At 53.2% G+C, this 26,463-nt stretch overlaps 2 protein-coding genes across 2 annotated transcripts; one reads left to right on the top strand and one right to left on the bottom strand.

Annotated features, from left to right (window-relative positions):
- Positions 1 to 8: 8 nt before the first annotated feature.
- On the top strand, positions 9 to 11,760 carry DUSP18 (dual specificity phosphatase 18). The gene is made up of 2 exons (XM_020913812.2): positions 9 to 393; positions 2,912 to 11,760. The coding sequence occupies exon 2, from the start codon at positions 2,982 to 2,984 to the stop codon at positions 3,546 to 3,548; it is 567 nt and encodes a 188-aa protein (XP_020769471.1). The 5' UTR covers positions 9 to 393; positions 2,912 to 2,981; the 3' UTR covers positions 3,549 to 11,760.
- Positions 11,761 to 16,110: 4,350 nt separating this feature from the next.
- Positions 16,111 to 23,295, bottom strand: SLC35E4 (solute carrier family 35 member E4). The gene is made up of 2 exons (XM_020913808.2): positions 21,938 to 23,295; positions 16,111 to 17,086 (listed from the first exon to the last, which is right to left on the bottom strand). Exons 1-2 carry the CDS (start codon positions 22,554 to 22,556, stop codon positions 16,653 to 16,655), a joined length of 1,053 nt encoding a protein of 350 aa, XP_020769467.2. The 5' UTR covers positions 22,557 to 23,295; the 3' UTR covers positions 16,111 to 16,652.
- Positions 23,296 to 26,463: the final 3,168 nt, after the last annotated feature.

Raw genomic sequence — 26,463 nt, 5'->3', positions numbered from 1 at the left:
GCCTGCGGATGCAGCGGGATTGTCCCTTGGCGACTGCCGTGGCGCTGCCCGGCACGTTGCCATGGAGACGGGCTGGGCGAGAACTAGGCTGCGGCGCGCAGAGCCAGGACCCTACTTCTCGACTAGGACCGTTGGGGTTCCCGCGTGATCGCAGGGCGGTGGCCGGTGAGTCCGGGCCCGGCAGCTCCAGGACGGGGAAAACGAGGCCTGGGTTTTTCCGGAGACCCGGCACGGCCCATCCTTTTCCGCAACAAGGGACCATTGCTATGGAAACCGGAGCCCCGGGCCGGCGGGGACGGTGGCTCCTGGGTCGTGACCGATCTTCTCTCACCGGGAGACGCTCGTCCAAGGTTGCTTCGTGAATGCCCTTGCCCGCCCGCCCGCGAGAGAGAGGTAAGACCCCAAGGTCTTGACACAGCGGGTGAATAAGACCATTCCAACGCCAACTCCCCGGGAAATCTACCTGACTCACCCCTGGAAGTGGCGCCTTTCTCCCGTCAACCCTTGGACTGTGTTCCACGTTTTATAACCCAATATTAACGAAAGCCGCATGGTGTTTACCCACTTTTCCCTCTAGAAAGATCGGCTGTTTTGAGCCTTGCTTTGTGACCCTAGACAGGTCCTTTTCCCCACTCTGCCTCACTTTCCCCGTGTGTAAAATGGAGATACTAACTCCGGACACCGGCTTGCTATGCTGTTTTGGAGATCGAACCAGAGTCTTTGTAGGCAGTAAAATGGTGACACTGAAATGCCGCCGAGTCGCTCTTTCTCCCGCTCTCTCCCCCTCAAGTTAAAAGTTCTTCAGATCTTTGGTTCATTTCTTCAGGCGATCTTTGCAACTCTGTAGCCCCAGCCTGAAGTAACTCCGTTTACTCTTCATTCTCATAATGCCCCAGATTTTCACTTCCCTAACAGCAACAGTAGTTAACTATGTGCCAGGCCCTGTGTTAAACACTTTACATGGATTACCTCAGTTAATCCTCACATGATTCTTTTTTTTTCTTTTTGAAAGGTCACATTTAATGTTTTCACCACTGTACTTCAGATCTACATTGTACAAATGTATGCCACAGTAATTGACCAACCTCTGAGACTGTACTTTCACACCAGTGTCTTGGGCCCTTTTGATACTAAACACATTTCTCATTCAGCTGAATTGAGATGCTGCCATTGGGTTCTCAGGAGCCTTGTGAAAAAAAACAAAACAAGCATACCGCACCATTTAGTAAGTCAGTATTTGTTTCTCCCACAACAAACATTCACTTCATTGAAGTTAAACTTCCAAACATAACTTATTAATAGTCTTCAGGTTTAGCTCAGATCACTCAAGATGCAAATTCTCTGCCAGCTCCAGATAACTTAACAATAATTTTAGTGGTTAATTGTCCATAACACACACCAGGGTTTTTCCTAGACCAGTTTTAGGTATTCCTTGTACAGGTGAAAAATGACCTTCAGTTTTCTTCTCTTTTTAATCTAAAAGTTGGAAGGTAAAAGATTTTTCAGGGTAGGCACTATTATCCCTATTTCTCAACTTGGTTGCACCCTTAATTGCCTATTTAATGTCTGACTTTCCCGTGAGACTTTGAGTTCTGTGAGAGAGTGGGCCATGGCTGTCTTGTACTTTTCAGTATCCCCAGCACCTACCACAGTGCCTGATAAGTATTTCTCGACTAGCATGAAAATGACTTTCCTCTCTTCACTACCCTCACCTTCCAGAACAGTGTCTTCTCACCACACTTTTTGTCCCTGTAATGAATGACAGTCTCCTCTAATTCCAATTGCCCACTGGGCACTAGTTTTGGGGGCCCTCTGTCCACTTCTCTCTGGGTTTTCAGGTGATGAGGATCCAGAACATCCCTTAGCATTTGGGCTTCCAGCTGGTTGAGGGCGAGGCTTTTTTCCTGCCCTTGGTAGTTCAGACAGTAAAGAATCTGCTTTTAATGCAGGAGATCCTGTTCGATCCCTGGGTAGGGAAGATCCCCTGGAGAACGGAATGGCTACCCACTCCAGTAATCTTGCCTGAAAAACATAGACAGAGGAACCTGGTGGGCTACAGTCCATGGGGTCTCAAAGACTGAGTGACTTTCACTTTCACTTCACATAAGACTTTTAGAACAAACCAGTCCCATCTGCCCTACCTACCTAGGGTGAGCCTATTGCACTGGACTCTGGGGGTACTGGTAGGTAGGATTTGTCTAGGCAGCCTTTGACCTTCCTCTCCAGCTGCCTAAGAACCACCCTCACCTCCAGCCAGCTTCTCCCCAGAATTCTAGAGAAACATGGCCGGAGAGCCCATCTTTTTCAGAAAACCTCTTGGGAGGCAGAGTCCTGGTTGTTGGGGTCATTTCTTCATTCAGCAAATTTTTTTAAGCACCTGCTTGTGGGAACATGCAGCTTGGCACTGGCAGTATAGTAGGAACAAAGGCAGAAACAGTGATAAACCATGAGAACTCACAGACAGGGAGTGGCAAAAGCACATCTTCAGGAAATGTTAGGAAGGAGGGCACCCGGGACCTGCCTGGAGCACATACTCAATCATGTGTAGGGTAGGGGTATAGTCCCAGAAAGTTTCCTTCAGGAAGTGGCCCTTGGCCAAGATCCATAGCTCAACAGTTCTCTGCTGAATGGGACAGACTAGGACTTGACAGGCTGTAAGGAAAGGGGGTTCTGGACTGAAAGCAGGAAGGGCCCTGGGCCAGAGAGGACCAGTATCCGAGCGAAACAGAACATGACTCAGCCCAGCTGAGGCCCTTCAGGACCTGAGAAAGGTTAAAAGTGGGGTGGAGAGATGGGCAGGGGGCCAGGCCACAAGTGACCTTGACAGCCAAGCTGAGGGGCCCCACTGAGTCATATGAAGCAGGGGGCCGTGAACTGGGGCTCCTCACCTGTCTCCTCTGCCTCCTTGCAGTTTTCCATGGACACAGCCTAGCAGGAAGAGGCCGCCTTTATGTCTCACCGGCCGCTGACCCACCGGCCCCATGACAGCACCCCCGGGTGCCTTCCCGGTTCAGTTCCGGCAGCCCTCGGTCAGCGGCCTCTCGCAGATCACCAGCAGCCTGTATATCAGCAGCGGGGCGGCCGCCAACAACAGGCTCATGCTCTTGAGCAACCGCATCAGCACGGTCATCAACGTCTCGGTGGAGGTGGTGAACACCTTGTATGAGGACATCCACTACGTGCAGGTGCCCGTGGCCGACACGCCTGCCTCGCGGCTCTGTGACTTCTTTGACCCCATCGCAGACCACATCCACAGCGTGGACATGAAGCAGGGCCGCACACTGCTGCACTGTGCCGCCGGCGTGAGCCGCTCGGCCGCCCTCTGCCTCGCCTATCTCATGAAGTACCACGCCATGTCGCTGCTGGACGCCCACACGTGGACCAAGTCCTGCCGGCCCATCATCCGGCCCAACAACGGCTTTTGGGAGCAGCTCATCCACTATGAGTTCCAGCTATTTGGCAGGAACACTGTGCGCATGGTCAGCTCCCCCGTGGGCATGATCCCTGACATCTACGAGAAGGAGGTCCGTCTAATGATTCCACTCTGAGTCATTCTGCCAGCACGTGCCCCAGGGTCACTGGTCTTCCACCAAGATCTGTGCTCAGACACCCTCCTTTCGTCAATACAGCAAAACCAGGTGACGCCTTTATAAGGGCAAGGAAAAAGGAAGGGTGCTGTAAGCTCTTAATCTTATCATTCGTATCTTTAAAGAGTCAGCTTACTACATGTAAGATGGTGAAGATAAATTTTCTCCCAGTGAGTGGAAAGTCATGGCTGCTGAGCAGAGGGGCAGGTGAACAGGTGGTGCCCAGGTCAAGTGGAGCAGCACCCAGTGCACACGGCAAGGCTGGAATCCAGTCTTCCCCATGACCGACTAACCCAGGAATGAGTCTTTCACAATCCCACCTCATTCTTTCAAACCCAAAGCCAGCCTTAAGCATCAGGCACCTCCTGTGCTTCTCACAGTTTAAGTGCCAACCTGTTGGATGAGTAGCCTTCAAGCAGCGTTCCAGAAACTCTGGGAGCCCCAAGGCAACCCTGCTTTCACCTTCAGCCACCATTGCCCAGCTCTGGTTTTCTGGATTGATTGGACTTACATATAAGATAGTTTTCAAACGAAGCATTCTGTTGTGTAAAATTTTTTTTAAACATTTTTTTCTTTTGAGCACTGCTCTACATGACAAGCTCTTCTCCAGCTTTTGATGAAAGGTGTCATTGGTCTCTATCTCGGAGCACGTATGGAGAGCTGGCCTGACATCGGGCCTCAAAGGTTCCTTGCACAGGCCTCAGCCCAGAAGGCTGGAGCTGTGAACCGAAACACAGCCCTGTCACCTCCTGCTCATGTGGCCTGTGGCCTCTTGGAGCCTCAGTTTCCTCTCCCAGTGATGACAGCCCTGTCCTCCTAGGGGCGTCGTGAGGATCCGTGCTGCTTTAGCACAGTGCCCCAGCGCGTGGCAGGTGCTTGGTGTGACCAGCCATTGTCTGCACGAGTGATGCCCTGGCCCCGGCTGGCCCGGGTCTGAGAGTCATCCTCACAACAGTGGCTCCCCGCCTCTCTGCACAGCCCCTTATTGCTTAGAAAGTGCTCTTCCCAAAAGTCGCCCTGCACGGGGTGGGGAAAAAACAATTTCAGTCTTCACGCACTCCTGCCTTGCAGGAGGCCTAGATCTCAGAGCCTTTGCAGGCTTCCCACTGTGTTTAACCCATGTCACCTGGGAGTCCTAGAACAAGGAGCACACATCCAGCTTCCCCCAAAGGGCCTTGTTTAGATCGCCGACCATGAGAGCCAGCCCTGGCCTAGCTGGCCACTGGGGTCCACGGGGCGTGTGCCAAAGGGATGAATGAGCAAGCTCCACTGAAGGTCCTGAAATCCAGGGCGGTTCCAAGGTATGCAAGGATCTGGGTCAAGACCAGCTCTTCTACCCAGAGGTTTTTCAGACCAAAGGAGAACTGCTCCATGTGGGTCCAGAGCCCGGTGGAGGGCAAACACGCCTTCTCCCCACACCCACCCCTCCCCTGCTTTCACAGAGAGCCTGTCCACGGGTATCATTTTAGGATCAGGGGGGACTGGTCGCATTTTCTCAATGAATAAACAGACCCACAAACGCCAGGGATGGTGTGGCAAGCCCCTCCCGCCCCCCCCCCCCCCCAAAGCAGAAGAAACCCATCTGAAAGAAACCCAGGTGGAAAATTTCTTTGAAAGCATTTTTTTTTTCTTTTTTAAGAGAGGTTTATTTGGGTATATTTTGTTTCAGGTTCTAAAATGTTTCAATTCACATACCATAAAAGTAACTCTCCTATGTAAGGTTCTATGTGTTTTAACACATTTGTGTCACTACCTCCACAATCAGGACACAGAGCAGCTCGTCACTTCAGAATTCCCTCATGCTGCCCCTTTTCCCCACCCCAGCCTCTGGCAAACACGTCTGTGTTCTCCATCTGTATAGATTTGCCTTTTCCAGAAGGTCCCATTGATAGATCGTAGCGGGTGTAGCCTCTGGAGACTGGCTTCTTTCAGCATGTCTGAGGTTCACACATGTCGCTGTTCGTGGCTGTGTGCTAGTCCGTTGTATGGATGTGCCACAGTTTGTTTTACTTTCACTCACTGAAGGATATTTGGGTTGTTTCCAGTTTTTGGCAATTTTGAATAAAACTGTCACAAATATTTGTGTTTAGGTTTCTATATGAACAGAAAATTATCTAAGGTGTGTACCTAGGAGTGAGATTGCTCAGTCATGTAGTAAAGGTTTAACTTTAAAAAAAAAAAAACAAACACCAAATTTCCAGAGTATCTCTACTTTTTTGCCTTCCACTATGAGAGATCCGGTTTTTCTCCAGTATTTGGAACTGCCAGTATTTTTTATTTTAGCCATTCTGATACGTGTGTGGTGTTAACTCCTTGTGACTTTGATTTTCACTTCCCTTGTGGTTAATGATATTAAGCCTGTTTTTGTGTGTTTAATTGCCTTCCATGTTCCCTCTTTGGTGAAGTGTCTATTCAATGCTTTTACCCATTTTTAAATTGAGTTGTTTTCTCACCACTGAATGTTGAGAAATTCTTTGTATATTCTGGATTGTTGTTGTTCAGTCACTAAGTTGAATCTGACTCTTTGTGACCCTGTGGACTGCAGCACACCAGGCTTCTCTCCTGAAGTTTGCTCAAATACATGTCCATTGAGTTGGTAGTGCCATCCAGCCATCTCATCCTCTGTCACCCGCTTCTCCTCCTGCCCTCAGTCTTTCCCAGCATCAGGGTCTCTTCCAAGAGAGTCATCTCTTCTCATCAGGTGGCCAAAGTATTGAAGCTTCAGCTTCAGCATCAGCCCTTCCAACGTATATTCAGAGTTGATTTCCTTTAGGATTGACTGGTTTGATCTTGCAGTCCAAAGGACTCTCAAGAGTCTTCTGGATACAAGCCCTTTATCAGATATGGATCTGTGAGTATTTCCCCCTCAATCTAGCGTCTTTTCATGCTCTTTAAAGTGTCTCCTGCAGAGCAGAAGTGTTATATTTGGATGAAGTGCTACTTTGCAGATTTTCCTTTTATGGATTGTTGTTTTGGTGCCACATCTAAGAACTTTGCCTAACCTCCTATCACAAAGATTCTCTCTGGTGTTGGAGAGTTTAAATTTTCTCCTTATCTCCATGATCCTTTTGTATAAGGTGTGAGGTTTAGTTTGAGGTTCATATTTTTTCATATGGGTGGTTGGTGGTTTCAGCTCTGTTTGTTGAAGGCTGTCCTTTCTCCACTGAGCTGCCTTTATGCCTTTGCACGGGTCTGTTTTTATGCTCTTCATTCAGTGTGATATACGTCTCGCTCTATCTTTACCGATACCACATTATCTTGATGATTGTAACTTTTAGAGTAAGTCCTATGGTATTCCTACTCTTAAGAGAATTGTTCATTCTTTTACCATTAACTATGATGTTAGCTATAGGCATTTTTGTAGATGCCCTTTATTAGATTAGGGAAGAGTTGGAAAGTATTCTCTTCTGTTTTCTGGAAGGGATATATGGATTGGTGTTTCTTCTTTAAGTGTTTGGTAGGCTTCTGCAGTGAAACTGTTTGGGCCTGTAGATTTTTTTTTTCAAAAGGATTAACAGTGAAATAAATTCCATTAATAGTTAAAGGATTAATCAAATTTTCTGTTTCATCTTTGGTGCGTTTTGGTAGTTTGTGATTTTCAAGGAATAGATCCATTTCATCTAATGGATCCAGTTTATGCACGTGGAGTTGTTTATAGTATTCTCTTAATATCCTTAGTGTCTGCAGGGTGACATCACATTTTCATTCTCCAAACTGATAATTTGTCTTCTCTATTTCTTTGTTAGTCTAGCTAGATGTTTAGCAATTTAAAGAATCTTTTTAAAGAATAACCTACCTTCATTAAAAAAAAAAAAAAAAATTTGCATCATTAAAAAAAAAAAAAGAATAACCTACTTTGTGTCTTTAATTTTCTATATTGTTCTTCCCTTTTCTATTTGACTGATTTCTGTTATTTGTTATTTTCATAGTTCTTCTTAAGTTGAATTTATTTTTCTCTTTTTTCTAATTTCCTAAGGTGGAAACTTAGATTATGGATTCAAGAGCTGCATCCCACAAAGTTTTATATGCTGCATTTTCATTTTTGTTCATTTCAAAACAGTTTTTTAGTTTTCCTTGCAATGTCCTCCTTAACCCGTGTATTATTTAGAAGTGTGTAGTTTAACTTGTAAGTATTTGGAAATTTTAGCACCATCTCTTTGTTGTTGGTTTCTAATTTTGAATCCCATCTAGGTCAGAGAACATAATATTGTATGATTTAATTCCTTCTAAACTTGTTAATGTTTACTTAACAATGTAGGATGTGGTCTGTCTTGGTAGATATTCCCTGTGCACTTGGAGGGGGGGATGGTTATTTGGGACAGAGTGTTCAGTAAGTGTCAGTCAGCACCAGTTGATGGATGGTGGTTTTCTGTTTGCTTGTATTGATGACTGAGAAAGGAATGTTGAAGTATCCAACTAAGGTTGTGGATTTGTGTACATCTCCTTTCAATTCTATTAATTTTTGTTTCCTGTATTTGAAGTTTTGTTGTCAGGTGCCAACATCCTTAGGTTTGTTACATCTTCATGGTGAACTGACCCTTGTATCAACATGCATTGTCTCTTTCCCTTCTTAGTTTTCTGAAGTCTATTGTCTGACATCAATATAACCACTCCAGCTTTAAGTGGTATTTGCATTACATATCTTTTTACGTCCTTTTACTTTTAACCAGAAGTATGTTTCCTGTAGACAGCATTTGGTTGGGTCTTTTTTTAAATTTATATCTTCAATTTGTTTCTTGATTGGTGTGTTTAGGCCCAAATTGTTGATATTTGGGTTTAGGTCTGCCATTTTATTGTTTTCTGTTTATCCTTTCTGTGTTTTATTCCTCTATTTCCGTTTTCATGCCTTCTTTTGGATCACTAGTATTTTGAAATTAGTCCACTTTAATTTTGTATAGTTTTTCCAGAGGTTGCACTAGAGATTTTAACACACATACTTAAGTTTTGTAATCTCCTAAATTAGTATTTTACTGCTTCTCACTGGTATTCATATTGAATAGTGTATTCGTTTTCTCTTGCCACCATAACAAATTACCACAAGCTTAGTGGCTAAAAACAATACCTATTTATTACTTCACAATCTATGTAGGTCACGAGTCTGGTCGGGCCTAACTGAGTCTTCTGCCTTCTTGTGTGGTCAGTCATGCCGACTCTTTGCCACCCCATGGTCTGTGGCCCTCCAGGCTCCTCTCTCTATGGGACTTCCAAGGCAAGAATACTGAAAGGTTGCTGCTAAAACATGAAACATGCTGGGATCCTTGGCCTCTGGGGGAGAAGAATTCAATCTGGGGCCAGAGACGAGGCTTGATCACTCAGAGCTTTTGTGTAATAAAGTTTTATTAAAGTATAAAAGAGATAGAGAAAGCTTCTGACATAGACATCAGAAGGGGACAGAAAGAGTACCCCCTGCTAGTCTTTAGCTGGATGTTAAAGAGCTACTAGCAGTCTGCTAATTAAAAAAAAAAAAAAGGAAATGTCTCAAAACTCAGAGAATGGCACCAGGCCCCTCCCACACAAGATGCATTTAGAGATAATCTTGGCACCATCCCGGGCCATAAAACGATTGACATGATTCTTGAAGAAAGGCAGATTCCCATACAAATATATAGTTTCATTAACAGATTAGGAGAACAATGTATGAGTATAACATACTGGTTTGTCAAGTCGGTTCTGAGCCTTTAGGTTTGAGAAAAATTAAGTTCAGGTGGAGCCATAAGCTCATTATGGCAACACAGAATTTTAATTGCAACCTCTTTTTAAATTTGCATAGAGAAGGGGGGAAATATAACACTAGCTTGTTTCCTCCTGCCTCTTGAGAGATAAATGTCTGACACTGCAGCCTGTTTCCTCCGTTTGGAGGCCCCTGGCCTTCCTGCCTGTTACCCTCTCAACACCAGAGTGGGTTACCATTTCCTGCTCCAGATCTTCCCGACCCAGGGATTGAGTCTGCGCCTCTGGCGCTCCAGGTCGGCTCTGACTTTACCCTGCGCCACCGGGGAAGCCTGCTTCGGGACTCACAAGGCCAAAATCAAGGTGTTTTGTCAGGCTGAAACCATGGGTGTTTCGTGTGTTTTTTTAACTGGAGGCTCTAGGGAAAGATTCGGCTTCCGAGCTTATTAAGATTGTTGTCTGAATTCAGTTCCTTGAAGTTGAAAACGACCCCATTTCCTTCCTTTCAGCTGAGGGATGCCCTGTGCTCCTAGAAGCTGCCCACATTCCTGTCGGTGCTTTCCACGCGGCCTCCTCCAACAGTAGGAGGATTGAATCCTCCTCAGGCTTTGAACACCTCTGACTTTTCCTCCTGCCGCATCTGCGAATCCAGTCAGACAAAAATCTCTGCCTTTAAGGATTCATGTGATTAGACTAGGCCAGCTCAATAACCCAGACAGTCCGGATTTTAAAGTCTATAACCTCAATTACATCTGAAGAATGTCTCCTGTCATGTTCACATTTCCCAGGCAACTGGGCATTTGGTAGAGGTGGATATCCTGCTGATTGTAGCTAATTTTCTACTGATCTGTCTTCAAGTTCACAGATTTTGCTCTGTTCTGCTACTGGGACCATCCAGTATATTTTCAAATTTTGATTGATAGTCTTAGTTGAAAACTTTTTAATTGGTGATTTTCTGTAGCTCCTTTTTCTCTGCTGGACTGTCTGTCCTTTTATTTCTAAGGTCCTTTTCTGATAAGCCCAACATTGGGGTCATCTCAGTGTTTAGACTCTCTTGGCTCTTTGTATGTAGAGTAGCTTTGGATTGTGTCCTGGGCATTTTGAATAGTACGTATTTAGAGACTCTAGGTCTTGGTTAAATCCTATGGAAAACGTTGAGTCTTTGTTTTAGGAGGCAGTTGATCCATTTAGGATTAGTTCCAGTATGCCTGTGTGGGCCATTAAAAACAAGAGAACAGCATTAAGTGGAGTCACTTAATGCTAAAATCCACGTCACCAAACTGAGACTTAGCTACAGTTTCAGCTCTTCCAGAAATGGAATATTAAACCAGTCAATCAGGAATCACCTGATCAGCACGAGTTAGGTAATCAGCCTGATAGACTCTGGCCATCCCCTAAGGAAAGTAGACTTGCAATAAGCAAAGCCATTTTCTGCCTGGAATAGCTTCCTTGTGCCTGCTCCCTCCTGCCCCTAAAAGTCCCTCGCCCTTCTGTTTGCTAGATGGATGCTTCTCAATTCATGAATCACTGAACAAAGCCAACAAGATTTTAAAAACTTACTCAGCTGAATTTTTTTTTTTTTAACAGTGCCAGAGTTTGATGGTTTTCCGAACTTTTGCAATGTTAGGTCAAGTCTGCCCTAAGCTAGTGCCACCCAGGGGCCAGTCTGAAATTTGAGTGGTCTTCCCAGTAGTGTCGAAGTCACTGGAATACTGTTTGGGGTCAGATCCACACATGTGAGCCTGTGGGATCCATTTCTCAAGCCTCCCGCTCTATATGATTTCTCCCATGCTCTCCAGTGTCCAAGGCCGCCCTTTCCCTGGTCCTGCAGCCGGAAACTGGTGTTCTTGCTCTCCCTGCCCTGCTGCATGCATCCTGTGACCGAGTCTGCTCTGGGGCCAGGTGACAGGGTGAAGAGAGGAAAAAAAGGCAAGCGGACTCCTCCCCACCGCACGTGCCTTTCAAACCACAGTTCTCTGGGTCAGAAGGAGTTCCTCTGAGCTTTAAGTGCTTTCCTGGCTTCCACTGCTAGTGCTGCTGCTGGGTTTCCACTTCATACGAGGCCTGCCCAGGGACGAGACTATATAAGGAAAAAAAAAAAGGACAAAAAAGGGATTTCTGTCCTGAAGAGTCCTCCCTCCCTACTCCTCAGACCAAGAAGACAAGGCTGCTCTTGGAGGCCTTTCTTTCCATGTCCCCAGCACAGCCCCAGGATTCACGCTGCCTCGGAGACCAGGCCAGCAGATACCAGGGCAAAAAGCAAAACAGGAGGCTTGTCATCAGATTTTCCTGGTTTCCTCTCCCAGTCCACCTGCTACCACTTCTTTTTGAGAGTCCTCAGAGAGCTGCTTCCTGCATTCCATCCTGGGTTGTTAGTTGCATTCGGGGGAAGAACAGACTATACTTACCAGTCTTAGAACTGGAACCCTCAGAAATGGTGTTTTTAAAAATAAAGGCTCATTTGTGGAAAAAGGAAAATAAATATAGTGCATCTACAACACGATCCTCAAGTCAGCACTTTGGTACTGTGGCGTCTTTCCTTCTTTCCAAATAATTTTTGTTCATCATTGAGAAGATACGACTTTGGAACCTCCTTTTTAAGTTATTTTAATATTCAGGATGGGATATGGCAAGACCAGGATTTCACATCCCAAGTGGGAGACGTTGGAGTTGAGAGGTCCCGAGAGGGTCCAAGCCCACAAATCCTTCTAGACCCTTTGGCAAAATACCGGTAATGCCTTTTCCCTGAAGAAAAAAATGTCTTGCTGATGGAGTTGGGGAACACCCAGCAGACACCCCGTGTGAATCGGGCAGACCCCCATGCACCCCTATAACCTCACACCCTGGCTCTGTGGTTCACAGCAGAGTGGGGAGCCAGGAGTGGCAGAACCCCAAGAATTAGGAGGTGAGAACTTGTCCTGCTGTCCCGTCTTTGTGCAAGATGGTTGCTGTAACCTGAATGTGTCTTCCTAAAATTCACGTGTTGATGATGGGAGGTGGGGCCTTTGGGGGGTAATTAGGCAATGAGGTCACGAGAGTGGAGCCCTAGTGAATGGGATTATTCCCTTTATAAATGAAGCCTGTGACCCAGAAGCAGGCTGTCATCCAATCATGCTGCCACCCTGGCCTCAGACTTCCAGCCTCCAGAACTGGGAGCAATACCTTTCCGTGGCTCATAAGCCAGCTGTCTATGGCATTTCATTACAGCAGCTGGCCAGCTACGGCCATCTCTCTGGGCTTCCGTTTTCTGTATGTATAAGGGTTGCACTAGATCACCTGGGAAACTTGACAGAGGTGTGAAGGGTTCCTGGTTCATCTACTGGCAAGGTTGCTTTGGCTGATTTGATGTTGGGCTACAGCGTAAGAAGCATGGACAAGGGTCCTTCTGCCAAAGAAAGTTTCAAGATGTAAAGAGAAGTGCCCAGCCCAGGCAACAAAAACTGCCTGGTGGTGTTCCGAGGAGGCAGGAGGCACATGGTGGCCATGGCAGTCAGGAGGACGCAGATGGAAGCTGAGATACCGGGAGGCCATTATCAGAAGTGTTTACTGTACCATCGTGGTCCTTGCCCTATCTAAACCTGCCTTGGCGCGCCACGGTATTCTGTGTCATTTCCCGCCAGTATCTACCACTGAGCAGGAACAGTGTGATGATGGTCGGTTCCTGGCATCCCTGAGCTGATTCGGGAGCAACAATCCTCGTTTGCCCTGGCCCCCCTGGAATGAGAATCCAAGGCCCCTCTGGGGAGGGTGGGCGGGGGGCCCCCTGGCAGCTGGGGCTGAGACAAGGCAGCCGCTTTGTTCTGAATCCACAATGGCAGGATGCCCAGCACAGGGCCAGCTTCCTCCGAGGCAGGGCAAGGGGGTGGGAGCCGGGCCGAGGGCATGCCCTGGGGCCCTGGCTGAGCAGGGGAAGCCTGCAGGGCGGAGCGCACAGCAGAGAAGCCTTGGGAGAGGAACTGGGAGGCACCTGGAGCGAGCCAGTCTGCTCACATGGCTCAAGGACCTAGTAGGTTTGTGAAATAAAATTCATGCCTTATGGCAAGACAGGACCAAGCTAAACATGGTAAACTCTTCTCTGCCTTTCTGACCCCTCCCCCCGCACTGTGCATTCTGCATCTGCACATACGCATCAACCGGAACACTCCATCAGCAGGAATACCTTCCCAACCACAAAGAGCAGCATTTCTCCCAGCATCAAGACAACTCCTCAAAAGATAACGCTCCTTCTTGAAACTTGTAAGGGGTCACATGATCCACCACTGCGATGCTTAGACCCAGATTACGTGAACTGTCAATAATATGTCATTTGATGTACAGCCCTCTGTCTCAAAAATACTTACATAACTGTTTCCTGACGTCTAACAGGCAGAACAATTCTCAGAGCTTTCTGAGATGCTCTTCCCAGGTTACAGTCTTCAAACTCAGTGCAAATAAAAATTTTCATTTCTTTCTTAGATCAACTGGTTCATTTTTCATCCAGTCTCAGGCACTATCGCTAAGCACTTGTCCCATGTTAGCCGCTGCAGCCTCCCAGAGCCAGACGGGCTGGTGAGACTCTGCCCCCGCCTGCCCCTTAACACACAAGAGGCACAGGAGGGGAAAACCCCTGCCCAGGATCACACAGCTCAGACATGCCAGGGCTGGGGTTCGAACCCAGGTCCGACCCCTGCTTTTGACTGGCGTGATCTCCCGCCCACTCCATCCACACCAGGTTATGCGCTGGTGCGGGGGAGACGGCGCTGAGCAGACAGCTCAGTGACAAACCAGTTCTGAGAGCGGGCCGTGCCGGCGGCCCTGCCCGGAGAGGTGCAGGGAGCTGGGGTGAGCTTCGACTGTGGCTGTGAACCCAGACGGGTGTGGGGTGGGGAAGGGTGGGGTAGGGAACCGCCCCCAAGGAAGGTGACATCTGTCATCCCGAGAAGGCCTCCCAGCCGGGACTCCCTCCCCAGAGGGAGGCTGGGGAGGCCAGGTGACTCCCCAGGAGGCAGCAGGACAAGTCGGAAGCAGAGCCCAGAGGGCTGTCCGTGGAGTCACCGCCTAGGCCCCTCACTGTGAGGTTCTCTGTGAAGCCAGGGGAAACCAGACAGGCCAGAGGTGAGAGAGGGGATCAGGACACCCCCAGGCTTCCTGACCCCCAGGCCAGTGTCCACCGCGCCCACTGCAGCAGGGAGTGATTAGGAGGGGGGTACCTCCAACTCTGAGGGAAACACCTCAGTGCTGGGTGGTCCCCAGTTCAAACACTGCTCCAACTCCCCCCTGCCCCGCCACCCCCACCAGGGACGGGCTTTGATCAGACAGGAGGCTCAGTCTGAAGCCAAGCATTCCCCGGGGCCCAGGGTGCTGCAGGAGGCGCCTTGAAAGGGGAAGGGTCCTGAGGACCAGGGGGGCACCGCCCGCCAGAAACCATCCGTCCTCTGTCCTGTCTGGCCGAGCCTCAGGGTGGAGCCCGGAGGTATCCAGGCTGCACCAGAACAGGGCTGGGCTGCTGGCTTCTCTGACTCACACGGAGGGTGGGTGTCCAGTGACTCAGCCTGGGTCCACTTCCCCTCTGCTAGACCCGCCTGCACAGAGGCCAGGGCAGGCAACCCCTCACCAGCCCTGCCTCTGCCTGGTACTCCCCAGGCCCTCGCTGCCCCCTCCCCATCCTGGGGCCGGCCCTCCGTGTAGCCCTGACCACGAATTCCGGCTACATGAAGGAATGAATGAGTCTTCATTGAGTCCCGGTCTGGCCAAGCTCCCATCCTCCCATTTTGCAGATGGGCCTCAGAGGGAATGGGTGACTAGCTCACGCTAGGGACCAAGCCCACTGGCCCCATCGTCCCCTCTCCACCCCTGGCCCTGCCCACCAGGTCCTCACTGGAAATCCTCTCCCCGGGGATCATCAGCCCATTTTGCAGATCTGGAAACTGAGGCTCAGAGAGGGGAGGTACCTGCCCCAGGCACAGTGAGGCGGGCAGAGTGGGATTAGGTCCCCAGTCTCTCTAACCCAGGCAGGGACCTTGCGGTTTTTAACAGGCGGCCTGCAGTACAGACAGGTGGGTGGCTGGAGTTAAATGCCTACAGCCAAGGGAAGGATGGCAAGTGAGACGGCTGGGCCAGGCCAGCTCCCTGCCGCTCCACCCCACCCGCCCCCCAGGGCTCCTCCTTCCATGGAACCACCCCATTCCTTGCTCTCTGTCCCTGGGCACAGCCCCTCACCCAGGCCTTTCCTTCCTCGGAATTCTTTTCTGGTTTTTCTTTTAGAGGAGAGTTGTACAGTTTGGGTTTTCACCCCCAGGCACGGGTTTAGCCATGAGAAGGGAGAAGCTGATGTAGCAGGAGGACCACAGACTGGGGACCAGCATGTGCGGAGACTCCAGTAGGCGGCCGGCGGGTCACGGGGGACCTGATGGAAGCAGGTGTGGATTGAAGGAGGCGCTGATGCTGGGAAAGACTGAGGACAGGAGGAGAAGGGGTCGACAGAGAACGAGATGGTTGGATGGCATCACCGACACTATGGGCATTAAGTTTGAGCCAGCTCCGGGAGAGAGTGGAGGACAGAGGAGCCTGGCTTGCTGCAGTCCATGGGGTTGCAAAGAGTCGGACATGACTTAGCAACTGAACAATGACAGTGAAGGAGGGGAGAGGCCATGGGGCTGGGACTGACTTTGTCCCACGAGCAGCGTGGAGCCACAGAGACCATGTGTTTTAAGAGATTCCCCTCGAGGCTGTGGGAAGGTGGTGTGCGGGGTCGGAGCAGCGGGCTGGGGGGCTGGCCAGGCCCCAGTGACGGAGGGAGGAGGTCCTTGTTTCTGGGTGGGCGGCTGCTGGGCCTGTGTTTCCTTGGCCACTACCCCACGGAATGACACAGATGTACAAGCGAAAATAGTTTATTTGAGGACGGAAGACCCAACGTTGGGGGGCCCAGGGCTGAGGCCACAGCAGCTGCCTGGAGTTGGCACAGACGACCCTAGCTCCCTAGGGAAGCCCAGTAGCAAAGATGCCCTTCCCTGGGCCCCCTAGCTGCCTCCCCCACTTCCTGGAGGAGGGATTGTGCGACCGCCAAGAATCATCGCCATCATCACCACCATCACCGTCAGAACGTTGGTGAGGTTTTCCGAGCTTAGCCAGCAATTTTCAGCACAGTACTTGACCCTAATCGTCCTAAGTACTCTGGCAACCACAGCGACTGTGCCTGGACCCACCATCCAGTGGTGAGTGGGGTCTGTGATGGGGAGAGGCAGGCGGGGAGAGGAGCCGGGGCTCTCTAGGAGACCCCACTGCAGCCTCCACAGCGACCCCACAGGAAGACCCGTCTCCCCCGACGGCCCCAGCGGCTGCCCGCTCTCCCATGGCCACGGGCCAAGGCTGGATTCGGGCCGGGGCGGTCCCAGGTGGTCCCTGTTCCCTCAGGTCTCAGAGACCCTTGCCAGGCTGTTCCCTCCGCCGGAAGCCCCGGCGGGTAGCCCAAGAGGCCACGAACTCGCAGTTGTGGTAAAGGAACATTCCAGAAAGCGTGAGCGCCACACCCAGGTAGCTGAGGGCGCTGAGGCGGCTGCCGAACAGCAGCCGGGACAGGACGAGGTTGCCCACGACGGTGAGGTTGCCCAGGACGTGGACCGTGAGGGCTGAGGTGAGGGCCAGCAGGGAGAAGCTGGCCAGGTTGTAGAGCACGGACAGGAGGCAGCTGAGCAGGACGCAGGCCCAGAGGCGGGAGTCGGCGGGGGCGGGCGGCGGCGCCACGCCGGCCTCCAGCACCAGGGCGGCGCCAGCCAGCAGGCAGAAGCTGGGCAGGGAGGTGGCGTAGAGCAGGGTCACCGCGTCCAGCCGCTCTTCCCGCAGCAGGGTACCTGCAAGCAGGGCAACAGCCGTCAGCACCCGGCGCCAGACGGCCCCCGCGGGGCCAGCCTGCCACGGCCTCCAGGAAGCCGCCCCAGCCCCGCCGGCAGGGCCAGGGGCTCCCGCTCTGTGACGGGGAGCTCAGGCCGCCTGGGCGGTGACCTGGCCCGCTCCTGGCCCGCTGTGACCTGGCCCTGAACCTTTGGAGGCCTAGGTTTCCTCACCTGCAGAGTCAGAGGATAATAAAGCCTTGTGCATGCTATGTCACTTCAGTCGTGTCCGACTCTGCGACCCTGTGGACTGTCCCCACCAGGCTCTTCCGTCCCTGGGATTCTCCAGGCAAGAAGACTGGAGTGGGTCGCCATGCCCTTCTCCAGGGGATCTTCCCAACCCAGGGATCGAACCCAAGTCTCCCGTGTCCCCTGCATTGGCAGTCGGGTTCTTTACCGCTAGCACAATCCTAGAAAGCCCCCACAAAACCTTAAATATGAAGATTAAAATAATGTACATAAAGCCCTTATCAGGTAAGCTGCAGTCAGTAAATGTAAAAAGACGAGAGAAATAAACCCGTTGTCACTGACTCCTCCCACAAACTGAAACAATAATCTGTGATATCAATAAACGTGAAAAAAAAAAAAATCTTCAGGGGCTCCCCAAGCCCTGGAGAAAAACATCCTGGACTCATAACCAGCTTTGAAGGTGTTGAGCCAAGGGGCCCCAAGCCTGCTTTCTTGGCTTCGGCCGTTGTGGCACCCCCAGCCCCACAGTGTGGCTCCCACCTTGCTCCCTCCAGCACTCCCAGCTCTACCACGTACTAGCTATGTGGGCCTTTACGTTACAAGAGAAAGAGTTTGAAAATATTCAGAACCGTCTGAGTCATGTGTTCAATCACTTGTGACCCCCGGGATGACAGACACAACAACGAGTTCATTGTTGTGCCCGGCTGTCACTCACTGTGTGTGTGTTTTGTGAAGATTTTTTTTTTAATGTGGACCATTTTTAAAGTCCTTATTGAATTTGTTACAATATTGCTTCTGTTTTATGTTTTGATTTCTTGGCCAAGAGGCACGTGGGATCTTAGTTCCCCGACAAGGGATTGAACCTGCACTCCCTGCCTTGGAAGGTGAAGTCTTAACCAGTGGACCAGCAGGGAAAGTCCCTGTCATTGACGGTTTACCGCAGATAGTGAGCACCTTGCACTACGGACACTGGAGCTTGTCAAGACAGATCGAGGACACAGAGGAAACCCTGGGCTTTGCATGGAAAGAGGGCATCCTAGCATCTTGCACGTGTGTGCCTGTGCGTGTGTGTGCACAGGCTACCACCCAGCTGGTTCACAAGGAAGCAGGGTCCATCATAAAATCTCACATGGCTGAGCTGAAATGACAGTACTTGCAAAGAGGCAACGGTGGTTTTGTGCCTTCTCCAAGTTTTCGGGGAGAGAGATGAGTAAGGTCTCCCCACCCCCTCCCAGGGCTCTCTCAGCCTCTATGTGTTTTCTGACACACACTTTCCAGAGAACCACAGAGGCGCTTACTCATAGGCTATGCTTAGAATAGGAAATCTTATTTCTCTCTCAATTTCAGTTTGATGTTTTGGCTTTGTTCTCTAGGCAACAGTCCTGTCAAACATTTCTAGAAATGAACAGATAACTGGAATGCCTCCTGTTTGGCTGCTCCAAATTTAGCACCATTACGAGCTGCCTGTGGCCTACATGTTCAAGGTGCAATCACTGGAAGGTGGTTAGGATTGCAGGTGAACTTCACCTTTGGCGAATTTCATTCTCTGAGAGGCAGGCAGGCAGGTTCTAACTTCCCCGCTCGGCCCCGTGCACCTGTTCTGTAATCCGTCCAGTCCTCCACCTCCCCCTGTCCCCGACACTGTCCCTTCCAGCCCAGGAAAAGAGCCAGTTACCCACCAGCCTGTCATCCAGCCTCCTCAGCGACCCCTCCCCTGCCTGCTTACCCCAAACCCTGCATTTCAACCTCTCCTCCTCCAAAGCCATTTCCGTTTCATCATCTGAACACGCCACACTTCAGCCACATGCAGACTAACGCCCTCTGGACACCGTTCTGCTGGCTTCAGGCTTATCCCACCTCTGCTCCATCACGAGCTGTGATATCACACACGTCATCCTCTCTCTACGCCTGTCCCCTCGCGGGAGCATAGGCAAAGTGACAACATGCCCTCACCGGGGCGTGTGAGGTGCTGAGCACAGGACCTGTGCCCAGGGGCAACTGCTGCCCATGGTGGCTGTCATGACCCCCTACGTACAACCCTGCTGGCTGACACCCGCACCCTGGCAGGGCTTGCGTCCCGCTCCCGGAATGCCCTTTCCTGCTCTGGCCGTGTGAAGAACTGGGCACAGCATGGGCCTATACTCAGGGCTCGGCTGTCACCATCACTGCCTGCCTCCTCCCCCAGGCAGTCTTCTCTGGTCTCCCCAAGAAGTAGCCATCCCAATCACAGCTGTGCCCACCTTGGCTCTAGCACTTTCCTCCCTGCTTTGTGATCGCTCCTTCTGAGGGTGTCTCCCCACCAGCCTGAGAGCTCAGTGGATGGGGATGGGGTCAACCTGATGCAGGTGGGTGCAGCTAAGGACAAGTCTCAGCACGCTGGCACCCCATCTCCCAGCCTTTCTGTGAGTGGAGAGGCAGATCACTCCTCTCCACGTGTGGTCCCCCCAGGCCTGCAACTGGCCCAGGAAGGAGGGAAGCTGCTGGGCACTCCTCTTCCTGGACTGTCACCCTTTGCTCCCTTGGAGTCTGCCATCAGGAAAGGAGCTGCTGTCAGTCACTCACATTCTAGTCTAAATTTGGCCCTGGTGACTTTCCTGGAAAGTCTGAGAGTAGTAAGCTTCTCTTGTCCAAAACCCACCTCATCCCTTGACTCCAGTCTGTTCTGACCCACATTTGCGCTGGGCTCCCATCTCTGTTAATGGGGCCTCCAGCCTCCTAAGCTCTCCCCTAAGCATCCTGAGTCAAGTAGCTTAAGTAGCCTACCAATTCTTCATCAGACCATTAATAAATTCACCATTTACGTGGTACCTTACCTGCGCCAGGCCCCAAGTCAAGTGCTGGGGACGTGGAGCTGCCCCAAAGCTAGGCCATGCCCCCTCGGAGCTCCTGCCTGGTGGGAGGCAGACAGGTAACCAAGTGGCTATAATACCAATACAAGGCACGTGGAGACCTGATGGGGGATGCAGAGGGCCCTGTGGGAGCCCGGAGCAAGCATCCAACCTGCCTCAGGGGCAGGCAGGCGACAAGGAGGGAGCTGGCAGAGCCGAGGAGCAGCCTGGTGCCAGGCACCTGCCAGCCCCTGTCCATGTGCCCAAGGCCTGGATGGCTACAGCCTGTCCTGCTGACCGGGGCTCCTCTGGGGTGAGAAGGCTGGACCTCAGTGGGTGTGGTGTGGGCCTTAGGTTGAGGCCTTCCCAGCCTTCTGGCCCTGCTCAGGGTGGGGCACAAGGTCAAGTTTCCCACTGACTCATGCCCAGAGCTCAGGCTCCAGCTCTCAAGTAACCTGAAGGCAAAAATAGAACTGGGCTCTGGCCCTGCCTCAGGGCCCTGGAAGATGGGGACAGGGCCTCTGGGTCCTGATTCCAGGGCAGGCCTGAGCTCTGACTTCAACCTTTCCTGGCTGCAGGCTGCCCTAACCCCAGCCCAATGACCTTGGAGCAACCCTTTCCCTCTTCCAGGCCTGGGTCATAGGATCTCAGAGCAGAAAGGGCGGGAGAGCAAGAAAGCCCTCTGACTCTATCAACTCTGACCTCTTCCACCAAAGAGATAGGGAGACTGAGCCCAGACAAGATCCAGATCCGTCCCAGGTCACCCAGGAAGTATGAGCCCACACGTGGCTGGAACGCAGGCCTCCCTACTCTGAGTGGGCGCAGAGACAGGGTGGGGGCTGTGACTCAAAGAACCCTCAGTAGGACAAGCAGGAAAGTGATCTCCATCCTCCAGCAGAGTGATTTCGCAGGGTCTGGGTTTGGAGTCTCCGCCCTATCCTCTGCCCAGAGCCCCCCAACCCTCTTCCATCAGAGCTGAGGTCCAGAGTCACATGGACCAGGATTCCAGTCCTTTGGAGCTGTGTGACTCTGGACAAATCATGAATTTCTCTGGGTCTCAGTTCCATCATCTGTAAAATGGGGATGAAAGTAGTGGTTGCCATGACAACTCAAAGTCAACACCTAGCATAGGGCCTGTTACACTGCAGCTCCCAGAAGACACCACCCCTTCCCAGATTTAGCAAGCCCCACTTCCAAATCCTGGTTTACCATCTTGCCCTCTTTCTCTCCCACCAGTTCCCACTGTCAAGCCTCCCTCTGTGTCCACAGTCTTATGCCACATCTCTAGGACAGCATGGACTGTGCCTGAGTGAAGTGAAAGTCACTCAGTTGAGCCTGACTCTTTGGAACCGCCATGCACTGTAGCCCGCCAGGCTCTTCCATACATGGGATTCTCCAAGCAAGAATACTGGAGTGGGTTGCCATGCCCTTCTCCGGGGGATCTTCCCCACCCAGGGATCGGACATGGGTCTCTTGCATTGGAGGCAGATTCTTTACAGTTTGACTGGGTTCAGATCTTGCCTCGGTGGCTTACTTGGCCCAGGGTAAGCGCCTCTACGTGTCAAATGGAGACAAAGCCGGTTGGGCCTCTAGAGCCCAAGTTTGGGGCCTGGAAATCACTGAGCACTTGGCCCTTTCTGAGCCTCAGTTCCTGACTCTTCCAAAGCCACGTGCCTCAGTTTGGTCATCAGTAAAATGGGATAGCAGCCATACCCCCTCACAGGGTGCCCCAGGCCACATTCCCACACTCCCACCCGGGTCCCCACCGCCTCAACCAGTGACTTAGGTTACTCACTCTGCTGAATGGACTTGAGGCCACGGAGGCAGGTGGCCGCCAGCAGGAAACCGCAGCCAGCCGGGGGCGTCCGGAGCTCTCCGGCCAGGCTGCAGGCGGCCCCCAGGCAGAGCGGGCCCATGGCCGCAAACTGCAGCGGGTGGTGGCGCCGGCCGAGCAGCAGCGCGGACAGGGCCAGCGTGATGAGCGGCGTGGTGGTGGTGGCCAGCTGCGCCAGGTCCAGGGGCACGGCGCTCAGGCCCACGTTGCCGCAAGCCATTGAGATGCCGAAGGTGAGGCTGAGCAGCAGTACCTGGCGGCGGGTCTGCCCGGGCAGGGGGCGCCGCGCCCCCCGGTGGCAGGCCAGTGCGGCCGCCAGCATGTGCAGCGCCGACAGCAGCAGGGGCCGCCCGAAGCCGTGCACTGTGAAAATCCACTTGTTGAGGCTCGACATGCTGGCTCCCGCCAGCAGCCACACCAACGCAGCCACGGCCACCCGGGCCCGGCCAGGCCGCCGAAGGGCCTGCGGGGTGTCAGGGGGCCACTCGGCGGACCCGGCCCACCGAGCGCCGCCAGCCACCGCCACTGCCTCGGCAGAGGTCATCCTGCCGTCATGGTGCTCCGGCGGGCAGCGGCACATGGGTACCAGTGGGGCCGCGGCAGGAGGCCGGCTCCCCGGTGACCAGCTCTGGGCCACCAGAGAGCCCCACCTTGGACCCGCCCCGTCTCAGGCAGGTGCGGGCACAGCCTCTGGCGCCCAGCCTGCGGTAGCGGAGGTCCAGGAGCTATGCGGTGTCCTCGGCTCAGGGAGGCCAGACCCCAGGTCGCTTCAGCTGGGATGCCAGGCTCTCTGGTGCTCGAGCCTGGCCTAGTAAGCGCTGGGCACCTCTGCCCGTGCCAGGCGAAGTCTCCACTCTCCTCCCGCCCGAGTGCCCACGCTACGCTTAGACGGAATCCTCCATCCCGTTTCTCTTCGGTCCAGTCCCTGGGTCCTCCGGCTTGTTCACGCCAGGCCTGGTGGGGGGCGATCCGGGCTCCCGCGCCGGGTTGGTGCCGGTGGGTCCGGCTCGCTGTGTCCGACACTGCCCAGGCCCAGCAGCGGGCAGACGCGCCGGCTCCGCGCTCCGGCCGGTGTCAGGCGGCGAGTTCGGCTCGGCTCGGCTCGGCTCCGGCAGGGCCTCCGCTGTGGCTCCGGCTCCCGGCGGCTCCGGCAGCGGCGGCGGCTCCCGCCAGGCTCGGGCGGAGAGCGAGGCTCCGCACTCTAGGCCCCGCCTCCGCGGCCGCCCCACGCGCCCCACCCGGAAAACTGGGCCGAGCCCGGGGGCGCCACCTCGGGTCAGGCCCCGCCCCCGGAGCCGGGAGGCCCGTCTCGCCCCGCCCCCACGCCGCCAGCTCTGGGCTCCTCCTCTGTCCGCAGACCACCCCCCCGCCCACCCCCAGACGGAGTGTTCAGCCTGTCCATCCTCTTCCCCGCCGCAGTGGGGGATCAGGCCCCGCCCCACCCAGCGCCAAGGCAAGCCCCCCATAGAGACGAACACAGAACGGGAAGACCCTGGGGTATCTTTCTGATGAAAAACTCCTAACCTCTCAGGAGATTCCATCTTCAAGGACACCCCCCGCCCCAGGAGATTTCAGCCTAGGACCAGTCTCGGGACCACCTAATCTCTGGCCACAGTTATCCCGTGGGACCTCAGCATCCAGAAGAATTGGCCCACCGGGCCCTTAATGCCCCTCCCTCGCCCCTCCCTAACCCCACCCCCTCCTCCGTCTCCCAGCCCCCTGGAGGGCGGGCCCCCCTCCAGACAGGCAGAGGGAAGCTGAATCACCGCGGCCACCCGCAGCTGCGGAAGCAGGGTCCCGCCGGCCGCTCTATCCCTGGCCAGCAGCCCCTGACCCATCCCCTGGGTACTCAGAGCTGACTCATAGTTGAACTTTCCTGGGGTCCACCCTCTGCCCCTGCTGGCAGGACAGAGAGCTCTAGGTGGGCCGGGAGCCAGAGCAGCTGCCACTAAGCTTTTGCCCCTGCCTGGGTCTTGGCTTTCCCATCGGAACAGACGGGCTGCTCTCTGAGCTCAGGGCTGGGTAAACAGCAAACCCCAGAAGCAGGACAGACTGATCGGAATTCCAAGCTGGGAACTCCTGTCTGAGCTCTGGGGTCCAAGTGTGCAAGGATCACAGGTGCCCACGGCCCTCTGTGAGTGAGCCCCTTTGCTGACAGCTTCCTCCTCCGTGGAAGCTCCTGTCCCCTGGGGCACGGTTCACCCCCCACAGCCTTTTTGTCTGACCGGCAAGCCCTTGATGACAGCAACCTGTCTGGAGGAACGAGACCGCACAGGGGGAGCGCTTAGCTCGGTCTGTGGAGCCCTCTGGTGGTCAGAATGCAGAATGGCTGCAGGTGTCCCCTAATCCCCATCGCAATCCTTGGGCTGAAATGAAAAACCCCCAGCCTGGCTGTTGATTCATACCAGCTGAATCAGATACCCTCTGGTGTGTCCAGAAATGTGTTTGTTTCATTTGCCTTTGGTAATTCTGAGACCTGCAAGAGCCTGCAAATAGTCCAAATTGTAGGGCAGGAGATTTCAAGACAAAGGACCAAAATATGCAGGAATTAATATTTAGACAGGGTTTCTCCAGGAGGGGTTATGGGAGGGAAACTGAGCCAGACAAGGGGCAGCTCCCCTCCCCCGACATTTTCTGAAGAGGAGGAATCAGGGCCCCTATGGGTTAGATTATTTTTGAGATTTTTGTCAGTTTTCCATTCAGCTTCCTTTAATTTAAAAACAAAACAGCAATGAATTAAATGCAGGAGACACGGTTTTGGTCCCTGGGTTGGGAAGATCCCCTGGAGAAGGACATGACTGAGCAACTTTCACTTTGAAGTGAAGTCGCTCAGTCGTGTCTGATTCTTTGTGACCCCGTGGACTCTAACCTACCAGGCTCCTCCATCTGTGGGATTCTCCAGGCAAGAATACTGGAGTGGGTTGCCATTTCCTTCTCCACGGGATCTTCCCGACCCAGGGATCGAACTGAGGTCTCCCACATTGGGGCAGATGCTTTACCCTCTGAGCCACCAGGGAAGCTTTCACTTTAGTACTTTTTAATTCATTCCATCCATTCATCCAATTGCTCAGTTGTGTCCGACTCTTTGCGACCCCATGGACTATAGCCCACCAGGCTCCTCTGTCCATGGGGATTCTCCAGGAAAGAATACTGGAGTGGGCAGCCTATCCCTTCTCCAGCAGACCTTCCTGACCCAGGAATCAAACTAGGGTCTCCTGAATTGCAGGCGGATTCTTTACCAACTGAGCTATCAGAGAAGCCCTCGAAAATACTAACCCCCACCCCCCATCTTCTCAGAGCTGAGGCAGTGGGGAGTGGTAGGCAGTGTCAACACTCTCCAAGACTTCCACAAAGCCTTTGACCTGCCCCACCTGGTGAGAGGTGAGCTATGAGGAAAGAGGATTGGCCAAGACGAGGCATGGGTAGGCCTTGGTGGGAGGGAGAGAGCGGTACACCCCGGGGTGGGAGTGGGGGCAAGGGGGAGGGGCTTGTGCTGCTGGGGTCGTGGGGGTGGGTTCAGACCAGGTCTGTCCAGCTCCTGAGCCCTAGTTTTCAACCTGCCTTGACCTGCAGGCAGCAAGGCTCTCTGCAGGATATTCCCCTCGTGGAAGAATAAGGGGGTGTGCCTAGCTTCACAGAGCGCAGCAGGGGCTCCTTCACACTCCTTGGCCCCCCAAAACCCAGACCAGCCTTGAGGAGCCTGCCCCGCCCACAGGCTCCCAGATCCCTCAGGTCTGAGTACTGGCCTCAGGGCGCCCACCCCCTAGCCCCCCACCCCCTAGCCCCCCACCCCAGCTGCTGCAGGAAGCAGGCGATTCGGCGAGGGACCCTGGGGGCCCAGGAGGGAAGGAGCACCCATTTCCAGCAACTGGGCCGCAGAGGCTGCGGGACAGGTCTCTGCACGTCCCCAGCCCAGCCATTCACTGCGGCGCCTCAGCCTTCCTGTCTGTGATCTGCCGTGGGCTCACAGGCTTCACCCGCGGCGCCTGCCCACAGCTGTGGTCTAGGGAACAGGTGGTGTGAGGGGACGTGGCTTGTCTGCAGTCTCTAAATGTGGGGCAGACGCAAACCTGGGCCCCATTCCCAGGGAGGGCACCTGCTTACCACAGTTCTTTTCCTTTTTTTCACTTTTTGGCCTCGACCAGGGCTCGAACCCACGCCCCACGCAGGGCAAGTGCAGAGTCTGAACCACTGGACGACCAGGGAAGTCCCCATCGGATCCTTACTGTGGACGTGACTGTCCTCACCCACCCCCTCTCAGGGTCCCTGCGGATGGAGCCAGACTGGACACCTGACCCAGTGCCCAGGGGTCGGCTGTGCCGGTCGGACCCTTCCCCAAGCTTTGGGACACAGGCTGAGAAAATAAAAGGGGGCTGGCAAACCAACCGCGCTCAGAGGAAGCTGACCGAGGGGGCGGCCGAGGAGACGGCCTGAGTGGGTGCGGGGCAAGGACTGAGCTTCCCAATGGCCACCGCCCCGCCCCCACC

This window comes from Odocoileus virginianus, chromosome 12 (assembly GCF_023699985.2).
Source record: "Odocoileus virginianus isolate 20LAN1187 ecotype Illinois chromosome 12, Ovbor_1.2, whole genome shotgun sequence".
Lineage (NCBI taxonomy): Eukaryota > Metazoa > Chordata > Mammalia > Artiodactyla > Cervidae > Odocoileus > Odocoileus virginianus.
Note: the sequence above shows the minus strand (reverse complement) of the source record. Positions and strands in the feature narration are given on the sequence as shown.